Genomic DNA, 22,080 nt, shown 5'->3' with positions numbered 1-22,080 from the left:
TGTATATAAGGAGAGTGTCTTAGCGTCAGAGTATTCATTCCGCTCTCAAACGATCAAAGATGGAAGAGTCAGCATAGATCGACCTGCTGGTCAAATATTTGCTAAAAGTCATACGAAAGCATAATTCACAGGCGAAAGTGGCAACAAAACTTACTCTTTTGATCGTTGATTTGATGAGAGTCATACGAAAGTGTGTAAGTGCTAATGAAGTTTGCTATATCTGCAAAGGTAAATGGGTATTTGTCTCCAGAATACCTGCTTCGTCTAAGAAAGAGAGACAAAAGTCAAGATACCTAATATCGTTGTCAGGAGAAAGGACACTGGAATTCAGAGTGCCCTACGAGAAAAGAGAAGAAACAAAAACAAGACGAAACAGAGAAGAGGGATTCAGAAGAAGAAGAAATTGAAGATGATGAAGAACTTGTGCCAGTAAAGACATGGAAATGGAAAAATTGACAATGTGAGCCGATGCGTTGGCCCTGATGTGAAATTTCATACTACCTTCTAAAAGAGAATAGACCAGAAAGAAAACGTAAGTGTCTCTTGGTCTTGACATTGTATAATAAGGATGGCGTGTTTTGTTTTTTACTCACACTTTATGAAATTGTGCTCTTTCACCTCTCTCTATCCCTCTGGATCATGTTTTAGTTAGAATTGAAATGGAAGGATGTTTTCCTTCACGCACGCTCTTTAGGCATGCAAGTCGGTAAACAATAGTCAGTCTATTCATCCATCATTTTGTGTCTTGATGTTTCCTAAATCACACACTGATGCCATAAAATAACGGGTTAAATGGGTTTTGTAGTGTTGGGAGTGGGGGTGGGGAGGGGTGGGGTGTAGGTGTTTGGCAGAGTTGGTCATTGCAGGTGAGGGCTTAGGTGCTTTCAAAAAACTTTTTCTTCTTCACTCTGTGTTGATAGTATATTTGGGGTTTGTATGCGTTCGCGTACGTTTGTGTGGATAGTTTATTTGGGGTTTGCATTATCTCCCTTCTGTGTTGATAGTATATTTGGGGTTTGTTTTTTCCTCTTCCCTCTGTGTGTGTGTGTGTGTGTGTGTGTGTTCTCGTACGTTGTGTAGATCGTATATTTGGTTGTTTTTTTTCTTCCTCCCGAGTGTGGATAGTATATTTGGGGTTTGTTTTTTTCCTCTTCCCTCTGTATGTGTGTGTGTGTGAGTGTGTGTGTGTGTGTGTGTGTGTGTGTGTGTGTGTGTGTGTGTGAGTGTGTCTGCGCGCGTATGCTGTGTGTGTGTGTGTGTGTGTTGGTCTCTGTTTGTCCCTATAAAACTCACTTTATCCCTATCAGATGCACTCTACCTACCTACCTACAGTAGCGCGTATTCAGGTCAGCCACTTGCAACACTGTTGCCATTTATCCCCTAGTGTTCAGTACAGTGACGTCACTGACGCTGGAAATTTTGAGACTATAAATATCGACTTGGGGATTTCCACATTTTGTAGCTATACATATATACTAGAATTCATAAACAGGAACGTCACTCAAGCTGAGGCTATAAAAAGATAGTGGGATTTTCCAAAGGAAAAACCCACAAGTTGGAGCTATAAATAGATAGTGGGATTTCATAGGAATTTCAGCTGATTATAGATACATAGGTATTTATCCACGATCGTCACAGAAGTTGATATTGTAAGTAGTTACTAATTTTATCCATTTTAGTCTAAACCATTGTGACTTAATTTTCGGGGATATGTTTATTTTCCTTTAAATTCTGGGACAATTTCGTCATTTTAACGTTACTTTTAGTCACATCCATTTTGTCGTTGAGCATTTCCTTGATTATAGCTATTTATAGCATCATTACAATTATGCAAATTTTTGAACACCCCAGCAAGATTTCAGGTCTTGGTAATGCTTTATATATAAATCCCACGCTTGTACTAGTGTATGTATGTTTCTGTCTCTGTTGTGTTTGACCCTCTACCATCATTGTCCCTAGATAGTCCCACCATGTTCAATTCCCCTTGACGCTATACAGATCCACCATGTTCAATTTCCATATGTTAAATTCCCTTGAGGCTATATCCCCCAGGGGTTTCCGTAATGTTAAATTTCCCATTGTCCCTAGACAGTCCCACGATCTATTCCCCATGTTAAATTTCCCTTGTACGTAAAGTGACCCACGATTTATTCCCATGTTAAATTCCCCTTGTACGTATATTGACCCACGATTTATTCCCATGTTAATTCCACTTGTACGTATATGTTCCCACGATTTTTCGCCATGTTAAATTTCCATTGTACGTATATGTTCCCAAGGGGGTCTGTAATGCTAATTCCCATTGTACGTAAAGTATCCCCCTTCACTACTATTACTCAAGCGACTTGAAAGAGCGACCTGACAAGACGAATTTTGAAGAGTTTAGTCTGAAACTACTGGACGAAAAGCCAGTGAAATTAAAACCATATCCATTAGCACACGCAAAATTAGAAACTATCCAAAAATGAAATTCAAGCTATGATCGATTTGGGAGTCATAGAGCCAGCTGAATCAGTATTTAGCTATTCTGTTGTTTTGTTGCCGAAAAGGAACGGCACTGACCGTTTTGGTGTCGATTATAAGAAATTAAACAGGATTATATAATTTCAGGTAGAAATTCTACCTGATCCTGAGTTCATTTATTCTTTGCAATAATTTCTTTGTTTTCTTGTTCGATTTTAATAAAGAATTCGCAGATTTTTCAATTGACCGATTAGTGAATGAATTTAATAATTGATCACAAAGAAATTTATCCTCATTATGAGCTGACGCTTTTTAAATTTATAAATAGCTTATCAAGCTGCTGAAATGCAGTCTGTTATATATTTCCATTGCTGAAATGCAGACTGTTATATATTTCCATTGCTGAAATGCAGCCTGTTATATATTTCCACTGCTGAATATCAGCTTCTAATGCATTACTGAATAACAGTTGTAATTTCATTTTACTTACTATCGTACATGCAAGGAATATATTCTTGTCATTAACTATAAGAAATAAGGAAATTAAGTTCGAATTTCTATTTGGAGAACTTTTATTGCGGTGAATAAACTATTCTCTTGAATTTGTAAGAGTCATACTTGGACGTTCATGCAGCAAATGAGTTTTTACTCTCCCTCAAATACATATAGTTTTTAATACCGTCCAGTATACAATGCAAATATGTCCCATATCTGAGATTCACTGCATAGTGAACGCGCGGTTCTTTCATAACGGTAGGTCAGGCAAAAAGTGTTGAATAGCATTTACTGTGTGTATGATCGGCAAATGCTGAATATCATATATCGCGTTATAATAGGTTACACTGTTACATAGCATCTACTAGTTTATAATAGGCAAAATGCTCAAAAACGTATGTCGCGTTAGAATAGGTTGTGCTGTTACACCGTAAGTACTTTATAATAGACGAAGTGCCGAAAAGCGTTTGTCGCGTTACAATAGGTTACGCTGTTACACAGCATCTATTTTTTATGATAGACAAAATGCTGAAAAGCGTATATCGCGTTTAAATAGGTTATGCTGTTACATTGTATACATTATTGTATGATAGACAAAATACTAAATAGCACATCTATCATTTAAATTTAGGCTTAGTTGCTGCATGGTGAAGTTGTTGAATCGCCAGCAGTATCAACGTTTGAGTATAAATTTCGCAATGGTGATATTCGATAATTTATAATAAAAAGTAGCTGCGAAGTGAATTCTCTCCTTTATATATGATAGGAAACGTTTTAGACCTGTTATTTGTTGAGCGTGTGTGTGTGTGATTTGGATTTTTAACTCAGCCTTAACAATTTTTCAGTCATTTCGCTATAATATCAGCCGTGTGGCAGTTTATACTGATGCCTAGCACTGGGACATCATGCCCAAGACACGTAGCATGATGTCCAACCTAGTCCTGACACCAGGGCGTCTAGTCCAAACACTAACGTCTTAGTGCTGAGCGCCTAGCGAGGCAGCTGTGAGTACCATTTTTTTAAATAAGTCTTTGGTATGACGGCCGAGATTCGAACCCGCAATCTCCCGCATCCGAGGCGGACGCTCTAACCACTAGATCACCAGAGCGGTTTGTTGAATTTGTACTTCCCTATATCCGAACTTTCTGTAGCGGGAAAGAGCTGCAAGAATGTCCAGGTTCATGTCCTATGATGATTATGTAAATATTTTTCTCAGCATTTCGTGAAGTGTAATAATGGAATGAGTTGTACTATTTTTGTAGTTAGAAGCTGGAAACACATTTTTCTTTTCTGTACCAAAACTTTTACTTGAACTACTGAAAACTGAGCTTGCGATGTGAGTTTACATAAGCAAGTTTTGTAACGGATTTAGTCAAATACCATATTGTTCAACGTATTGCTACGAGTCAATGTTCTTTAAAAAGTAACAGAAAAGAGTGGAGACAACAAGCTCCGTAAAACTTAATAAATACTTTATTTCCCTAGAACACAAAGTGAAAAAATGAGATAAAAGAACTTACGGTATTGGAATTAAATTCAAATTGTAATCCAAGAATTAAAAACAACACAATGAAAAGTTATAAGTGAATCTTAGTTCAAATCCCCATGAAATTCAAGATGGAAGGCGGTGACGTATGTAATAACCTACGAGGAATATATATGTCAACAGTCTCTTGTTCAATCACATAAAATATTATTCCAGGTTTGAATTCAGTAAAAGTCCCAGTGAATGTTTTTGTCCAAGAATTATATCAGAGCACTTGCATTTCCAAGGAAATAATCACTTGAATTCAATAATTTGAAGAAAATAAAAATTCAGCCCAAACTGGTCACAACATAACACAACTTTAAGTGCTATGTGTTAAAGTACGACTGACAATCCATTATCAAAACGACTAACTAAGACACAAAACAGATTCCCGGATGAGGGTCAAAAGTTCATCCTTCTGGAAAGCTAGAAGTTTGTTACCAATTGGCATCTGCTTAAATCACGTCGTCCAGGTATGATGTTGGCCCAACTTAATGATTCTTACTCTCAAAAAGATATTTTAAAAAAGTTGTTTACATCAATGAAATAAAAAAAACAATCAGGTAAAAGAGAACTGAACTCTATTCTGGACAAGGTCAAGTCCAGTAAATAAAGTTACACTACAATAGCATGTAATGGAATAAATACAATTTAAAAAAAAAATAACAGACATATAATTACATTAAATATACATAACAGCATAGTTTTCTAACATTGGATACACTGCAATATGCAGCACTGCATACTTTATTTGGATTTCAACACATTGCTGCATGGCGATCTTTTCGTAGATTAATCCCTGCCGCAAATAACTCATTTGTGTATACGTGCTTGAAATTAGGAAGCATATTCAGTATATTTATTTGGCAACGCATTTCAATGATTTATCTTAATTATAAGTCATACACATATTGAAATTAGGAAGCAGATTTAGTATAATCAACGGTATTTGTCCAGAGTCTGGAATTGATGGTAATTTATTGTTTAGACTCACCATAGAACTGTTATATTGACAATTGTAATGTTTAACATTCAGAATTATTTATGGATGCAATCTGGGTAAGCTAATATGCAAACTGTTCATGTTATAAAGTCTGTCAAGTGTAAATATCATGTTAATTTAGCCAAGGAATTGTCTGTTTTGTAATGACTTTGCATTATCTTTCATATTTAATAAACTTTGGTATTGAGCAACCACTCCTCACGTCTTAACTGGACCCTAACTTATAGCATCTTTCCAATCAAACATTGTAGGGTTTTTGTAATGAGGACTCTAGTCTTTTGTAACGTTGCTCTGTGAAGATGTGATGGCTTTATTCATTATATGGAGATGGTAACGTACGGCCGTGTGTACTTTGATCAGTTTATGAATTATGTGAGAATTCATTAACTTGGGTTTTTTTTAAAAAATATTTCATAATTCTGGTCTGTAGTCGGCAAGAGTTTCTTTGACACCAAAAGCCCGAATATTTGCGATTAACCCTTTATAAAAGGAAATGGAATTATCATTTACCCAACATATATTGAATAAATAATAACCACTAAAATATTACAATTGCTATCAGAGACAATTAGATTACATGGTGTTAGATAAATAATGGTGTTCAATGGGCACGAGATTTTCCCACAAAAGTCTTGTACACGTTTCCGTTCCGGTGTTGTCAGAAATCAAAAAGAAAACGGTCAAAAACAGATAATTCATCTTCGCTAGCTAAGGTTCCGATGCGATAACCGTATCTACAACATCGCGTCTGGAGCCGATATTTCCGCGGATTGGGTCTGTGAATTTCATTGGATGCAGCGGCACGCCACCGCATACAATCAAAATTAAGTTGATTAAATTTGAACACTGTTTCTGCATGATCGAGACAAACTGAGCACACAATTTGAATGGACTGATAAATAAGCAATTTTTCAGTACCGGTCCGTATTTGTACAAATACATTTCACTCAAATACACTTCTCTCTGTTATATAATCATATTTTCTATGTTAAACTTCCAATGTATTCTTTTTAGGTCAATAGCCATCATCATTTTTGGCCGATGTACAATGCAACACGCTATTGGCGAGTCGACATTACATACCAAGGGAGGCAACTCGCACCAATATATCCGTTCGATCCGCCAAGGTGTATATAGGATCATCATATCGGAACCATGGCTAGCACAGATGCAGATAATTCGTCTCGTCTCATATCATCATCATAATCTCTCTCTCTCTCTCTCTCTCTCTCTCTCTCTCTCTCTCCACTTATGCATCACTAGTTATTTCATTCCTCTTTCTTCCTTCTTTACTCATATCACCCATATTTCCTTTTTCTACCCTATTAGTCAAACTTTCCCTTTCTTCATTCATTCTTTTATTCAGACATGATTTCCTGTCTTGTTTCCTTTCTTTCTTCTTACATTCGAAAGTCACTACTTTATGTTTCATTATATCATCGCAACATTTTATCGCAAGAAAAAAAAAAGAATAAACATGAAAGTGAAAGGATAACCCTAGAAATGGGAAGGTGTTTGTCGACGTGTTGAGCCGCTTCGGGACAGATTTTAATTTGCACAACGGTTGGTGGTGCGTGTCCTGATGGATAGAGAAAGAGATATCCACGATTTTAATTTATATTTATATTTTTAATTTTTAATTTTTTATTACCTTTTTAATTTCTCTATTTCTCTAAAACACATGATAGTAAAAATATTCTACTGCACAACGCAATTATTCAGTCTCGGTGAAAGGATGTTAGGCAATTATTTTTGTGATATTTAAATTCCAACGCTACTTGTATGGACGAAAATAAATTTTGGAAACTGACCACCAACCACTTGCTTATTTCGCTAAGTTGACAAATAAATGGACGGTTAATGAGATGATAATTGTTTCTTTACCAGGTCCATGCACAGTATATTAAGGGTAGCGAAAATGTAGGGGTCGATTATTTAAGTGAATCTGAGGTGAAGGCTTCGTCTGAGGACGTTTAGGAGGTTGTTGTTGTTGTTGTTGTTGTTGTAGGGTTTAACGCCTTTTTTCAGCACACGATAGGCTATACATGGCGGCCAGTATTAATGGTGGAGGAAGAACCCGGAAAAAACCCGGAAAGAACCACCGACCCACGAGAAGCTACTGGCAAGCTTTCTCACATACCCACATTAGCCGAATCCGAGACTCGAACCCACGCAGACAGAGGTGAGATGGCAGTGATCCGTGACGGAGAGCGCTTTAGACCACTCAGCCACTCGGGGCCCCCCGTTTAGGAGGTAACTTGGGATACGTCTTCAAAATTCAGAGAGAACAATCCCAGCGTGACACGAAACATAAAAACTGCCTAAATAGCGTAATAGATCACCTAACGGCAATGACTTAGCAAACCTAGTTTGGGGCATGACTGATTTTTAATTGAGATAATGGTCAGATAAAACGACAAAGTTGAAACAAGCCAGAAGCAATTTTGAACAATTTGAACTAAGTGTCATAAAGTGAAATTTTCCAGGAATCGGTTTGTATACTAGGGGCGGAATAGGGAATTATTATACCCTTACGGGGCGTGTTTTAATTTTCAGCGGTTAGATGAATGTAAAGCAGATTGGCTAAGCTAAATGGGGTGGGTGGGTGGTCGTATTCCCTGACGAAGTTCAATGCTCTAAGTATTTTCCCTCGCGATATTAGTCAGCCTAATTTTTTTCTGAGGGAGTTCAATATTCCAGGAAGTAAAAAGTATTCTCTCGTTATCAATTCGATACGGGGCGGGTGTGTGGAAGTGAGGGACAGGGAACCTTTAAGGTACAGAGAGATTTTGCTACATAAAAGCGAGCGAGTCTGGAGAAGGTACATGAGATTATCTCAGTCTCATGAAATTTTTGTGAAACGATTCGGTATTTATTTGTTTGATTTATTTGTCTTAAATTCATACATTTTCTTTCTATTAGTAGGGAGGGAAATTCTTTGCATTTGTCTTGAATCTTATATAACTCGTTCATTCTAGTAATTTTATGCATTACGTCTGATACGAATATGCTAGGATTCTGTGTATTTCTGGTTTAAATTAAATAAATTATGTACGCTAACAATCACGTAATTCATAGGTTCTATTCTAGCAAATATTGTAATCAAGAAATTAAGTGAATTTCATTGATTCATCTGTACATTTAATATGTGTATTACGTTAACCGAAAATCATTGGTATCAGCATTAAATGAGTCGACGACCGACATTTAGTCCAGTTAGTGATTTATAGTCCACAGCAGGTGCGTAAAACTAGTTTAATAACATAGTCCAGTTTGGAATGCAGAATAGCCTCTAGGGAGAGACATTAATCTTCTTGTGTATCAGCTGTCAGGCTGCGAACTGATCCATATTAGCCTTAGCTTCTGTTCAATTACGATATAACGATATCTGACGTAACGAAAGATTGGGTATTATTCGACCCAGAAGAAAAAAAAAGCTGACAAATATCTGGGTTGTCCATTATGTATTTTAAAAGGAGAAATAGTTCCATATATGTACCCAAACAGAGGCAAATAGAAAAATTACGGTTGATGTCCTGAAAAGAGGCTGGAGAGAGAGACAGACAGACAGAGAGACAGAGAGAGAAGCAACTGGAATACGTCTACTGTAACCTGTCACCAATGCTGAATTTGGGAGGACCAGCAAGCAGCCAGGTTATGCAGATGTGTTGGACAATCACGTTTGATCGTTCACTTGATTTCATGATGAAATTTGTCTTATCTGTATAAACAAAATGGCTAATTCCATTCTTTTAAAATAAATTTAGTAATTTTATTTTTAAAAGAAAATGTATCATTCAAATGTCATGTTCAATTACATTTTGGTTATATAATTGATTAAATTATTATATTTTAAATACGGGGACTTGTGTTGTTTTATTATATATATCTTGTCTCAGATATGTTTTTGCAACCATTAATTTCATCTTTTATTGTATTATTTACTCAGTCTGAGCAATAACACCGTGGTTGACCATCCTCCAAATAATGATAATCAAACCGCCATGTAACAACAAAAGTTGTTGAATTCAAAAGTTAGCATTTTGTGAAACTTGATGGTTCCACAGACGTTCAGATTCTTCCTGGCAAAAAATATTGAATGAGTGGATACAATGACAGTATATTCCTACTTAATGTAAGCCATATTTAGTTAGAATCACTGTGTGATTTTATTATCATTACTTTATATTCTATACCTGCACCAGAGCAATCGCATATTGTTTCGATCATAATGTTGGCTTTTGGATGAAAAATCATTAACTTCATTGATAACTATTTATTTGTTCCCAGATATTTTTGTTCATCAAATCATTTTCCTCCATTTACCATTTTCAGTCTTTTATTGACAAACGTGATGGTAGATGTGTAGAATATTCTATAATAATCATTGTGCAATGTCAAAATAAAATAGAACTTTAACGAATTTACACATTAAATTCTCCCAAAACTAAATTAAAGGAGATTTAGATACTTGGTAAGAAAGTGAGATAAAATGATACAGAAAAGTTATTCAATTCTGCAATACAAAATATTTCTGTGATCATAGTATGTCTGCCAAATATTTTCATTGTATTAATTTGTATTTTTTTTTAGAACACTCTTTATCATAAAAGTCATATATTTATAGATAATAATGCAAATATATACATACTTAGAAAGCATGAAATGACCTTCCATGCAACATGTCAATGTAGATAGTTGGATATCACTTTTACAAGTGTTCTGCATAGGTTCACAAATTACCTTCACTGATAAATTAACTTTATTAGATAATGCAAATAAGCATAGGTTCACAAATTACCTTCACTGATAAATTAACTTTATTAGATAATGCAAATTAGCATAGGTTCACTAATTAACTTCACTGACAAATTAACTTTATTAGATAATGCAGATAAGCATAGGTTCATAAATTACCTTCACTAATAAATTAACTTTATTAGAAATAAGCATTCCATATATGCAGTGTAACAATATAATTGCAAGAATATCTTCAACCTGAGCAGAGATGTGAAAGGAAAAGTAATTAGGCAAGTACTCAAGAAAATTCTGCTTGATCCTCGAAGATGACCAAATCACACATTAAAAAAATATTAATTACAGGAGCTGTAATTATCAACAATACAAAAATCCTGTCAGACTGTTTCTAAAGAGCCATGGAGTAAAGATCAAATAAGGAATGTGCTGCAACAAAATAGAGAAAATTGTTTTCAAAAGAACTAAAGACTATGCTGAAATGAAGGTTACAGTAGCATAAAAATGTTGGGAATACTGAAAATAATTGAACAGGGTGTCATTTGGTTCTAAGAGAATTCTATACCTATGACATCATACATTCCAAGAAACCAAAACATTTCTAGTTGACTTTGTCCAAACTAGAGGGAAGATTCAAGTTTTTCCTCTGTTCAGCAAAATGCCCTGGTAGGAGAATGCTTTGTCTTTGTGGTAGCCATGTTTTAATACCTTGTGTTTTCCTCACAGGAGGAGTAGGAATATTTGGCAGTAAATTCAATTCAATAAGGCCAGTGCTTAAATTTAATACATAAAAAGATAAATAATCTGGTGAAAATACCGGTGCAAAGTTTTATTCATAATGTAGTTATTTTGATTAGAAGCTTTGTAACATTGTATCTAAAACAAAGACATTATTTTTATTTAACATATAATCAAAATCTTTAGTATCAAAATATATACATGTTGCATAAAAAAATCAAATATAAATTACAACTGCCATATAATGTTATCAGACTATGCTGACAGTACATAAAAGCAATGATACATAATTCTGCCTAAATTATAGGTATATCGGTGGATTGTCTTCCATCAGTCAAGCCCACAAAAAATCCATAACAATTTCTCATATTATCTTTAGGTAAATATGGATATGAATGACAAAACGTTATTCTTTGTAACAAAACAATCTTATTGGTTAATAATATGATACAGGAGGAGGCTTATAATAACAGGTAATGGGAATCACCTGTAATGATCGTGAAAAAAATTAAAGGAGAGGTTCTGAAGTGTTTCTTGTCATGATGATGCATTTGTTTTATGACTACAGTTCAAAATTGTTACTTGCCATGCTGATATTAACAAATGCTGGCTTTATAATCAGCGTTGCAGTTAGCTTAAGTTGACAAAAGACAAGTACCAAAATGTAACAGCATGGCTGTGTATGATTCGCCTATACTGCAATACACTGAACTGATGTATGCATGGTTTTAATATCTCTCTTTCACAACATAAACACTAAATACATCTGGAATTAAACCAGGTATTAGTTTATCTTCATGTGGAAATACAATGTATATGCTTTCATACTTATCAAAATACTGAAATCTATATCACTCAAAGCAACCATGTTGTAATTTTAAGTGAACATGAATATATATTGTGAAGCATATATCATTCTACAATATATTTGTCAAGTTTTAAAGACATGGTCTGACATAATACTTCTTGGGCTGAGATCGCGGTTGATGACCGATATTTTGTAGATTGATTTTAACATACCCTGGATAAAATTTGTTTCCAAAATATGTTTACATTTTGATTTTTAAAAAAATGTTCCTTCTTTGGCCTTAAAGAAGCTCCAAGTAGCTGCCACAATTAACTATCTATAATATAAGGAATTAGATAGGGATATAAAATATGGTTATAATGACAAGGGCATTTTTTAATTACAAACACTGAAAGAGTTGGCATAATATTAATCTGTGTTTGTGTAATAATTTGTATTTACAGCAATGATAACTGTGATTTTATAATTAATACAGGTAAACATCAGCTGTCCCAATAATAAACAAGACTACATCCAATGATTGCATAACTCACTTCTGTGATTCCCAATAAACAAACTAGGCTACAACCAACAATTACATAACTAACTTCAGCGATTCCCAATAAACAAAGTAGACTACAACCAATGATTACATAACTAACTTCAGCGATTCCCAATAAACAAAGTAGACTACAACCAACGATTACATAACTAACTTCAGCGATTCCCAATAAACAAAGTAGACTACAACCAATGATTACATAACTAACTTCAGCGATTCCCAATAAACAAAGTAGACTACAACCAACGATTACATAACTAACTTCAGCGATTCCCAATAAACAAAGTAGACTACAACCAACGATTACATAACTCACTTCTGTGATTCCCAATAAACAAAGTAGACTACAACCAATGATTACATAACTCACTTCTTTGATTCCCAATAAACAAAGTAGACTACAACCAACGATTACATAACTCACTTCTGCGATTCCCAATAAACAAACTAGACTACAACCAACAATTACATAACTCACTTCTGTGATTCCCAATAAACAAAGTAGACTACAACCAACGATTACATAACTCACTTCTGTGATTCTTTAACTTGTCTCTGGTATCCATCGTGTATATGAATCACTCTGCAGTAATAAAGTTGAGATTAAAATAATAACAAAATTTTGGTGCTTATTTAAATCTGTTTGATAAATTTCTCCTTATATTTTAACATTTAATCTTGTTAAAATTTTAACTTGGCACCATATAGCTAGTACTGTGCTGACATACCATTGAACAAAACAACCACCTGCCTGCCATGTGACCTACTGTATCAGTATTGTACTGACATACCATTAATCAAAATAACCACCTGCCTGCCATGTGACCTTCTGTATCAGTATTGTACTGACATACCATTAATCAAAATAACCACCTGCCTGCCATTTGACCTACCGTATCAGTATTGTACTGACATACCATTAATTAAAATAACCACCTGCCTGCCGTGTGACCTACTGTATCAGTATTGTGCTGACATGTCACTGAACAAAACAACCACCTACCTGCCCTGTGACCTATTGTATCAGTATTGTACTGACATACCATTAATCAAAATAACCACCTGCCTGCCATGTGACCTACCGTATCAGTATTGTACTGACATACCATTAATTAAAATAACCACCTGCCTGCCGTGTAACCTACTGTATCAGTATTGTGCTGACATACCATTAAACAAAACAACCACCTGCCTGCCCTGTGACCTACTGTATCAGAGCAAACAAAGAAAACAACAGCATTAAAAAGAACACTCATTCTATAAAATACAAGTAGAGGTACAATAATAAGTTGATAGTATCCACAGATTCATTTAATTTTTTAATTTTGTCTTCAAACATTATTGCATAAAATTCCATTATCATTGTCCACCAAAAGAAGACAGATTTTACTGGATGAGAGTCACAATCTTTGACTACCAGCAATAAATTGTTCATGCATCAATAATCACTTTGGTTATCCATTACTGATGAGGTCTCACATGAAAGGATGCAGCCAACTCATCTCATTCCTATGCTTATATTCATGTGCAATTAACCTGTTGGGGATAACCCATCAATGTATAGTCAACTTACCAATATTCATGTGTAATTAACCTGTTGGGGATAACCCATCAATGTATAGTGAATATACCAATATGCAGGTGTAATTAACCTGTTGGGGATAACCCATCAGTGTATAGTGAATATATCAATATTCAGGTGTAATTAACCTATTAGGAATAAACCATCAATGTATTGTCAATATACCAATATTCAGGTGTAATTAACCTGTTGGGGATAACCCATCAATGTATAGTGAATATACCAATATTCAGGTGTAATTAACCTGTTGGGGATAACCCATCAATGTATAGTCAATATACCAATATTCAGGTGTAATTAACCTGTTGGGGATAACCCATCAATGTATAGTCAATATACCAATATTCAGGTGTAATTAACCTGTTGGGGATAACCCATCAATGTATAGTCAATATACCAATATTCAGGTGTAATTAACCTGTTGGGGATAACCCATCAATGTATAGTCAATATACCAATATTCAGGTGTAATTAACCTGTTGGGGATAAACCATCAATGTATAGTCATTAATAGAAGGTTAGTAATAAATGAATGCATTTATTCCTACTTCCAGCTGCAATGACCAGACTGGAATTTATAAGTAGGATAGGATGTGTTTAGCATGGAAAATTATATGTGGTCATTAACAAAAATACTTAACCTACTTTAGTAAAGCATGAAATGTAAGTCACGATAACCATATTTAGTTATAAGGACATAGTACAGAGATGCATTCAAGTATCAAGTTTTATGATTGGTGGAATATCACCACGCGATAACAAAAATCTAAAATGTGAATCAAGTCAATGAAGCATAATATATATCACGATTCTGGCATGAACAGTGTCTAGAAAATGAACTACCATAAAATGTAATGCCAGTCAGTAAAGCGTAAAATATAGGCCATAAGATAGGTATATACAATCATAGAATTTAACATTTCAAACATAAACAGTAAATATTAAAGTTAGTCATGTGTGAAATGTTGGTCACAGTCACTAACGTTTATGATAAGTGTTGACTACTCTGCAAGCTGCATCATGTTTCATTAATCCAGGTATGACAGTATTATACAGGAAATAAACATTAACCAGTGTGATCACAAGCTAGTTACAAAAATTAAACATCTGCTGGTAAACTGCAAAATGTAGGTCACAGTGACCATAGTTTGTTGTAAAAGTAAAGTAATAACATATCAAGCTGAATGATTCTGGCATGAACTATGGTTGAGAATTAAATTTCAAAGCAAAATATAGGCAAAGTGTATTAAAACATGAGATGTGGATCTATTTTTCTGACAAGGGTATAGACCATATCAAGATGTACCTCACAAAGTTTCATGAGCCCAGGTAGAACATTTTATATACAGGATACCAAAAACAGAACATTATAATGAGCTAAAGGCAAAAACAACTAATGTCAGTAAAATATGAATTGTAAGCGACATTAACCATTTTGTTGTAAAAGTGTCATATGAATTGGAGATGCATACAGTCATCATGTTTGTTGATTCCCAGATATGAACAGTGCTCATGATTAAACCCATATATATATATATATATATATATATATATATATATATATATATATATATATATATATATATATATATATATATATATATGTATGTATGTATGTACTGGGCAAAAACAGCTCAATTAGATTGGCAAATCAATTTTTGTAGTTTTTTAATAATTTTTTTATTTTTGTAATTTTAATATTTTTAATGTTTACCCTTCGAGAAAAAACTTCTAGGGTTTGCAAAATATGTCTGCCAGTAAAATGTGTTATGTAGGTGGAAAAGCGTACCCAGCCTGGATGATCAAAATTACAGTATCTTTTTCTTGGTAATTTGTGATTATTTCAGTGGAAGTTATATGGATATTTTATTGTTTTTTTTATGTCATCATATTAGTTATAACCAAGCTAATGATACACGATATTGTTCAGACCTAATTTAAACTTGCTCATCAAAGTTTTGAAAATCATTAAACATTATCATACCCCCCACTTAAATCTCAATACCAGATGCGGTACGACATCTATGATAGGAATTGAGATGTTCGAGATCATTTTCTTTTACATGACATAACTATTTCTATAATCTGATGTAATTTGGTAATTTAAAAAAACAAAACAAGAAAATAGTTAATGTGTGAAACTGTACACAATACAGGTACAAATAACAATGTGATGAAACCGGAAATAGCTATATGCAACATGCGAAGTTGGAGTGGATATATATATATATATATACACACACACACACACACACACAGAGATAATGTTATTTAGTGTAACAATGTTGTCCAAAAGTTTGTCATATTAAAACATCCGACACCTGTGACTATACCTATAGCTAGACAGCTTCAGTTAATAAAAAACTAGTGACAAAATTCACCATCAATATAAATGCTCAGTAAGTTGTGTATTGTATGTAAGGAATTAAATAATTTTTGAGCTGGATCATAATTATTCCAGTAAATAAAGTGTTGTACAATAATAATGTGCTAAAAGCTGAAGACAATGTTGATCAGAGATTATCTGTAATTAACTAACTTTACCTTTCTTTCAGACCAGACAGCAGAAAAGTAAAATTATTAGAGGATGAAGTTTGTAGGTTAAGGAGGAAAATTTGAAAACTGGAGGATCATATGGCCAAGATGAAAGATGACATTAAATTGTGACTGCTGCAGCAATGTTAAAGATCCAAACAGTTACAATCGGATGGAACAGCTTAAGTTGTAGATGGAGACATTCAGTAGTGACAATGGGCAGGATTTGATTAAATTATAGGCCCTGAACATCTTCACAAAAGAGTTATCAGACAGGTCAGTCTCTGGAAGAACATTGGTCAGGAGAAACCCCAGTTGAAAGACAGCCCATTGAAGATGAAATATGCTTCAAATGCCCCAATATCTATTGAAAAATTTTCAAAGAAAATTTAAAAACATACAAAAAGTGTTGCTAAGAGTAAAAAAAGAATATTGCTTGTCTGTTTGCATGTTCTTTGTTGCATATTAAAAATTTATCTGAAATTAAATACCGTTTTTAAGATAATATGTTGCATTTTATACTGTATTAAAAACCCCACATCTAAGGTTATTGTATGATTCAGGATGAAATAGGTATTTGTGACTTGTCAGGTAATCATATTTTGTTTTATAGGCACTGTTCATGAAGTCATGAATCATTGAGAAGCTTTGTTCATCATAGTTCATGAATATGTTCATGCACTTGTTCATGAATGATGATGACCCAGTTTGTGAACTTTTATGAACAGTTCATGAATTTGTAATTTTATGAACTGACCATTTTCAGTTCATGCACATTCATGAATAGTTCATGAACCTTCTGATGAACTTTCATGAATGGTTCATGAACCATTCAAGAACAGTTCATGCCAGTTCATGAATTATTCATGATCGTTTCGTAGGGGTTGCTTTATAGACTGTGACAAGATAATCAGCTTGTGACAGTTTGCTTAGCAGACATGTATAATGATGACATGATAATCAGCTCTTGATAGTTTGTTTTACAGACATGTATACTGACATGACAATCAGCTCTTGATGACATAATAATCAGCTCTTGATAGTTTGTATTACAGACATGTATACTGACATGATAATCAGCTCTTGATAGTTTGTTTTACAGACATGTATACTGACATGATAATCAGCTCTTGATAGTTTGTTTTACAGACATGTATATTAACATGATAATCAGCTCTTGATAGTTTGCTTTACAGACATGTATATTGACATGATAATCAGCTCTTGATGACAATAATCAGCTCTTGATAGTTTGTTTTACAGACATGTATATTGACATGATAATCAGCTCTTGATAGTTTGTTTTACAGACATGTATATTGACATGATAATCAGCTCTTGATGACAATAATCAGCTCTTGATAGTTTGCTTTACTAACATGTATAATGATGACATGATAATCAGCTTCTGCTGGTTTGCTTTACAGACATGTATATTGACATGATAATCAGCTCTTGATAGTTTGTTTTACAGACATGTATAATGACATGATAATCAGCTCTTGATAGTTCGTTTTACAGACATGTATACTGACATGATAATCAGCTCTTGATAGTTTGCTTTACAGACATGTATATTGACATGATAATCAGCTCTTGATGACAATAATCAGCTCTTGATAGTTTGCTTTACTAACATGTATAATGATGACATGATAATCAGCTTCTGCTGGTTTGCTTTACAGACATGTATATTGACATGATAATCAGCTCTTGATAGTTTGTTTTACAGACATGTATAATGACATGATAATCAGCTCTTGATAGTTCGCTTTACTAACATGTATAATGACATGATAACCAGCTTTTGATAGTTTGCTTCACAGACATGTATAATGACATAATAATCAGCTTTTGATAGTTTGTTTTGCAGACATATATATTGACATGATAATAAGCTTCTGATAGTTTGCTTTACTGACATGTATAATGACATGATAATCAGCTCTTGATTGCTTTGCAGACATGTATAATGACATGATAATAAGCTTTTGATAGTTTGCTTTGCAGACATGTATAATGACATGATAATAAGCTTTTGATAGTTTGCTTTGCAGACATGTATACATACATGATGGGGGCCCCAAGTGGCCGAGTGGTCTAAAGCGCTCACCGTTACGGATCACTGCCATCTCACCTCTGTCTGCGTTGGTTCAAGTCTCGGATTCGGCCAATGTGGATATGTGAGAAAGCTTGCCAGTAGCTTCTCGAGGGTCGGTGGTTCTTTCCGGGGATTTCCCGGTTTCTTCCTCCACCATTAATACTGGCCGCCATGTATAGCCTATCGCGTGCTGAAAAATGGCGTTGAACCCTACAACAACAACAACATACATGATGATCAGCTTTTGATAGTTTGCTTTGCAGACATGTATAAATGATAACCAGCTTTTGATAGTTTGTTTTGTAAACATTTATGATGATGATTGAGTGCAATACAATTTGTGCATGCAAAAGAAACAGTACCATACTGGTCTCATGTATATCTGTCTCACTACATAGTGCACACAAGTAAATATAAGTTCTAATGCATGTTAAACATTGGTATGTCACATCCTTGAATACATACATTGAATGATCACTCTCTGCTATCCTATGGACAAACTTGCTTTTGCTTTCTATTCTTGTGTGAAATATACAGGTGAATTTCCTTTGTTTGATGCTGCATTCCCTTGTAACAATTTGAAATTAGTATGAGGCATGTACTCTAGTTAGGTCATGATTTTGTTGTAACATCAAAACCAACCCAAATCACACTTCGGCTTGTTTCTCTTTGGGCAACCCAGTTCATACACTAAAACTAGCATTAATTACAATCACGGATTTGACGATTATGAATACAAGACTGATTTTTCCTCGAGCAATTTGCCTATGCAACCAGAAAAATTATTCACTTTTAAAATTCTTGTTTCCATAACTTTACTTATTACCAAAAGAAAACTGGTCCATTTTGCAACAATTGTGAATACTGGAATGGAATATGTATGGATATCTCTAACTGGAATAAAATATATTCCAAATTATATAGAAAACATTCACAGATATCCAGTATGAATTGTGTTTTTCTTTTTTCTCTGCAGTCACCTGAATCGGAAATCACTGGTTTTTTGTTTATTTCTCAAATCACAAAAATCACAAATGCCTATTTGACTAATACTTTGTAGATATGCACCATTTCCAGTTTGTTGTGCTGTAGATATGCACCATTTCCAGTTTGTTGTGCTGTAGACATGCACCATTTCCAGTTCATTCTTTTGATTCCAAGTTAGGTTCATTATACTTCATTCAGACTAAATGAGTTATCCCGTCATGATAAAAATATGCCTCAAATATATGTTGGCGCATTAAATGAAAAGTCATTCATTCTGTTTGCAGCAAAAAAGGTGCATTTTATTTGGACCACCTTGTCTATTTATACAATTGCTTTGACCACAGGATTTAACGAGATGTTTCTAAAGAAAAGATACAGTTTGCCACTTCTCAGTCAATTCTTGTTTCATAAATGCTGAGGTGGTGCAAAAGGCAGCTTGTGGCATACATTTGAAATATGATCCGCATGACTGACCTTGAAACTGAAAATGTTTTAATGTGGAGCAGGTTTTAAGTGGGGCAGAAATCTTCCAGTGGTGACATTGGGACAGTGACAGCACAACTGTACACTTGATTTTCACAATCCTCAAGTTAATAAAGTGTGTACTGCATTAAGTTACATGACTGCCTATTCATTTGATTGTTTACATGCTCATGACAAACAATGCACTGTCACTGTAAATCGCTAACCTATGTGCATGTTAATGTCATCTGTTCAAGGTATAAGGACCCCCCGAGATGTTTCATTTTTGTAAAAGTAAATTTCATTGTACTGAACTGAGACACAGAACCTTGTCATAACTTTATCTTTACTATTGTTTTACAAGGGAATTAAGCTTAAACATGTTTTACTCATGTGGTACGTTACAAATACTTAAACGTGTGTGTCACATGTGCCTAACCCATGTGAAACCAATGCCATGTTTCATATATGTAACAACTTGATCTAATCATGTTTATTAATGTACATATATGTTACAAATAATGTACAAATATGTTACATGGTGACTGAACATGTGTCACTAAAATGCATTAAAACACAAATGGAACGTAAATGCAAGAGTTTAATGCAGAGGTAAAGTTTATTTGCATACATACATACATACATACATACATACATACATACATACATATACAGTCATACATACATATGAATGTATCTAAATCTTAAACCAGATACAACTAGTCTTCATATTAGTGAAGCATGTAACAGTTATATGTTTTGATTAGCATGTCTTCAAATGGTTTTCTATGTGCTGTAGAAAATGTAAATTTCTTCTTTGCCTGTCTGTTGAACTTCTGAGAATTTCAGACATTATATCCATCAATTGATTGTCAAGCAGGTTCAGATCCTTCCAATGGCTTTTGTGCAGCCTTCAAACTGTCGAGATCACCATAAACTGTTAAAAAGAGCATTCTTTGTAAGAAGCAAGTAGACATTGCAAGCAGACATAATTTTTATTTTTTTGGAACATTTAGAGTAAGCATATACAAAAGATTCCTGTGATATTTAATTATTGTTTAAAATCAGTTTGATTAAAATGAAGCTTGTCTTTAATATATGCCATTTATATGCAGTGGTATGCAAATGTGGAAATTTGTATATGTCTGTAAATGTTTTACAATTGAATGGAAAATTACCTTGTGAATGTATTTTAAATTTGCACGGAGTGTAAAGCCTGCCTCAAGTTATTGCTATAAAAACAACAGATTTTACACGTCATATGGACGTTGCAAAGTATTTGCTTATATAACATTTGAATTCCAGAAAGTAATTAATGTTTGTCTTTCCAATTTTCAGGCTCCTCAGACATTATGTCCGTTTGGCCATCTATACAATTTGTTCTAGTATGCCTGTGTTTATTCATGAATCCAAAATGATGCATATATGTATGTAAGTCCATCTGTATGTAATAGTGCTTTTCTAGAAATGGTGGGAATATGTTATCTTGTCTGGACAGACATGCATGTCATATTGTAGTGACACCCCTCATGACCCCTAGGTCATGTCCAAGAAATGTTGGGTTGTAATTTATATAAATAAATATATATATATATATATATATATATATATATATATATATATATATATATATATATATATAGTATGTACTCTGTATGAATGATATACCACAAGATGTATAAATTTTTCATTTAAAGGAAATAAGGCTTGTAGTTTCCTATTAATACAAAATTTATATGATTGGTTTATCATTCGTATGCAGCATAAATACTGAACATTTATTTTATTTATATCACATCCAAATACATATATTTGCCCTTTGAACAGAGTTAAGATTTACTGTAAGCATTCATGTATTGACCGAGTTAATGAACTCCTCACATCCCCAAGTGTGTCCGCTACAAAATGTGGTTCTATGCCTTTTGTGGTTATTCACAATCACCTTTGCATAATAGATAAGTTGATTGTTTTCACTTTTTAAGTTCTTTTTTTCTCTCACTCATGAAATCAATATAATATACAATTATGATTTAAACATGAATGATGGTTTTAATGATAAATGTAGAGCACTGCAAACACTTG

The 22,080-nt window shown here is 34.0% G+C and overlaps 1 protein-coding gene across 3 annotated transcripts in view; it reads right to left on the bottom strand.

Annotated features, from left to right (window-relative positions):
• Positions 1 to 11,058: 11,058 nt before the first annotated feature.
• Positions 11,059 to 22,080, bottom strand: part of LOC149781473 (uncharacterized) — a 63,571-nt gene continuing 52,549 nt past the window's right edge. For all 3 annotated transcript variants that reach the window (XM_089935561.1, XM_089935560.1, XM_089935559.1), the window contains one exon: positions 11,059 to 20,935. In XM_089935561.1, the coding sequence (XP_089791687.1) occupies positions 20,871 to 20,935 (65 nt within the window). In that variant the 3' untranslated portion in view covers positions 11,059 to 20,870. The remainder of the gene's footprint in view (positions 20,936 to 22,080) is intronic.

This window comes from Sinohyriopsis cumingii, chromosome 15 (genome assembly GCF_028554795.1).
Source record: "Sinohyriopsis cumingii isolate HCF-2022 chromosome 15, ASM2855479v2, whole genome shotgun sequence".
NCBI lineage: Eukaryota > Metazoa > Mollusca > Bivalvia > Unionida > Unionidae > Sinohyriopsis > Sinohyriopsis cumingii.
This window is presented reverse-complemented; position numbering and strand designations above follow the sequence as displayed.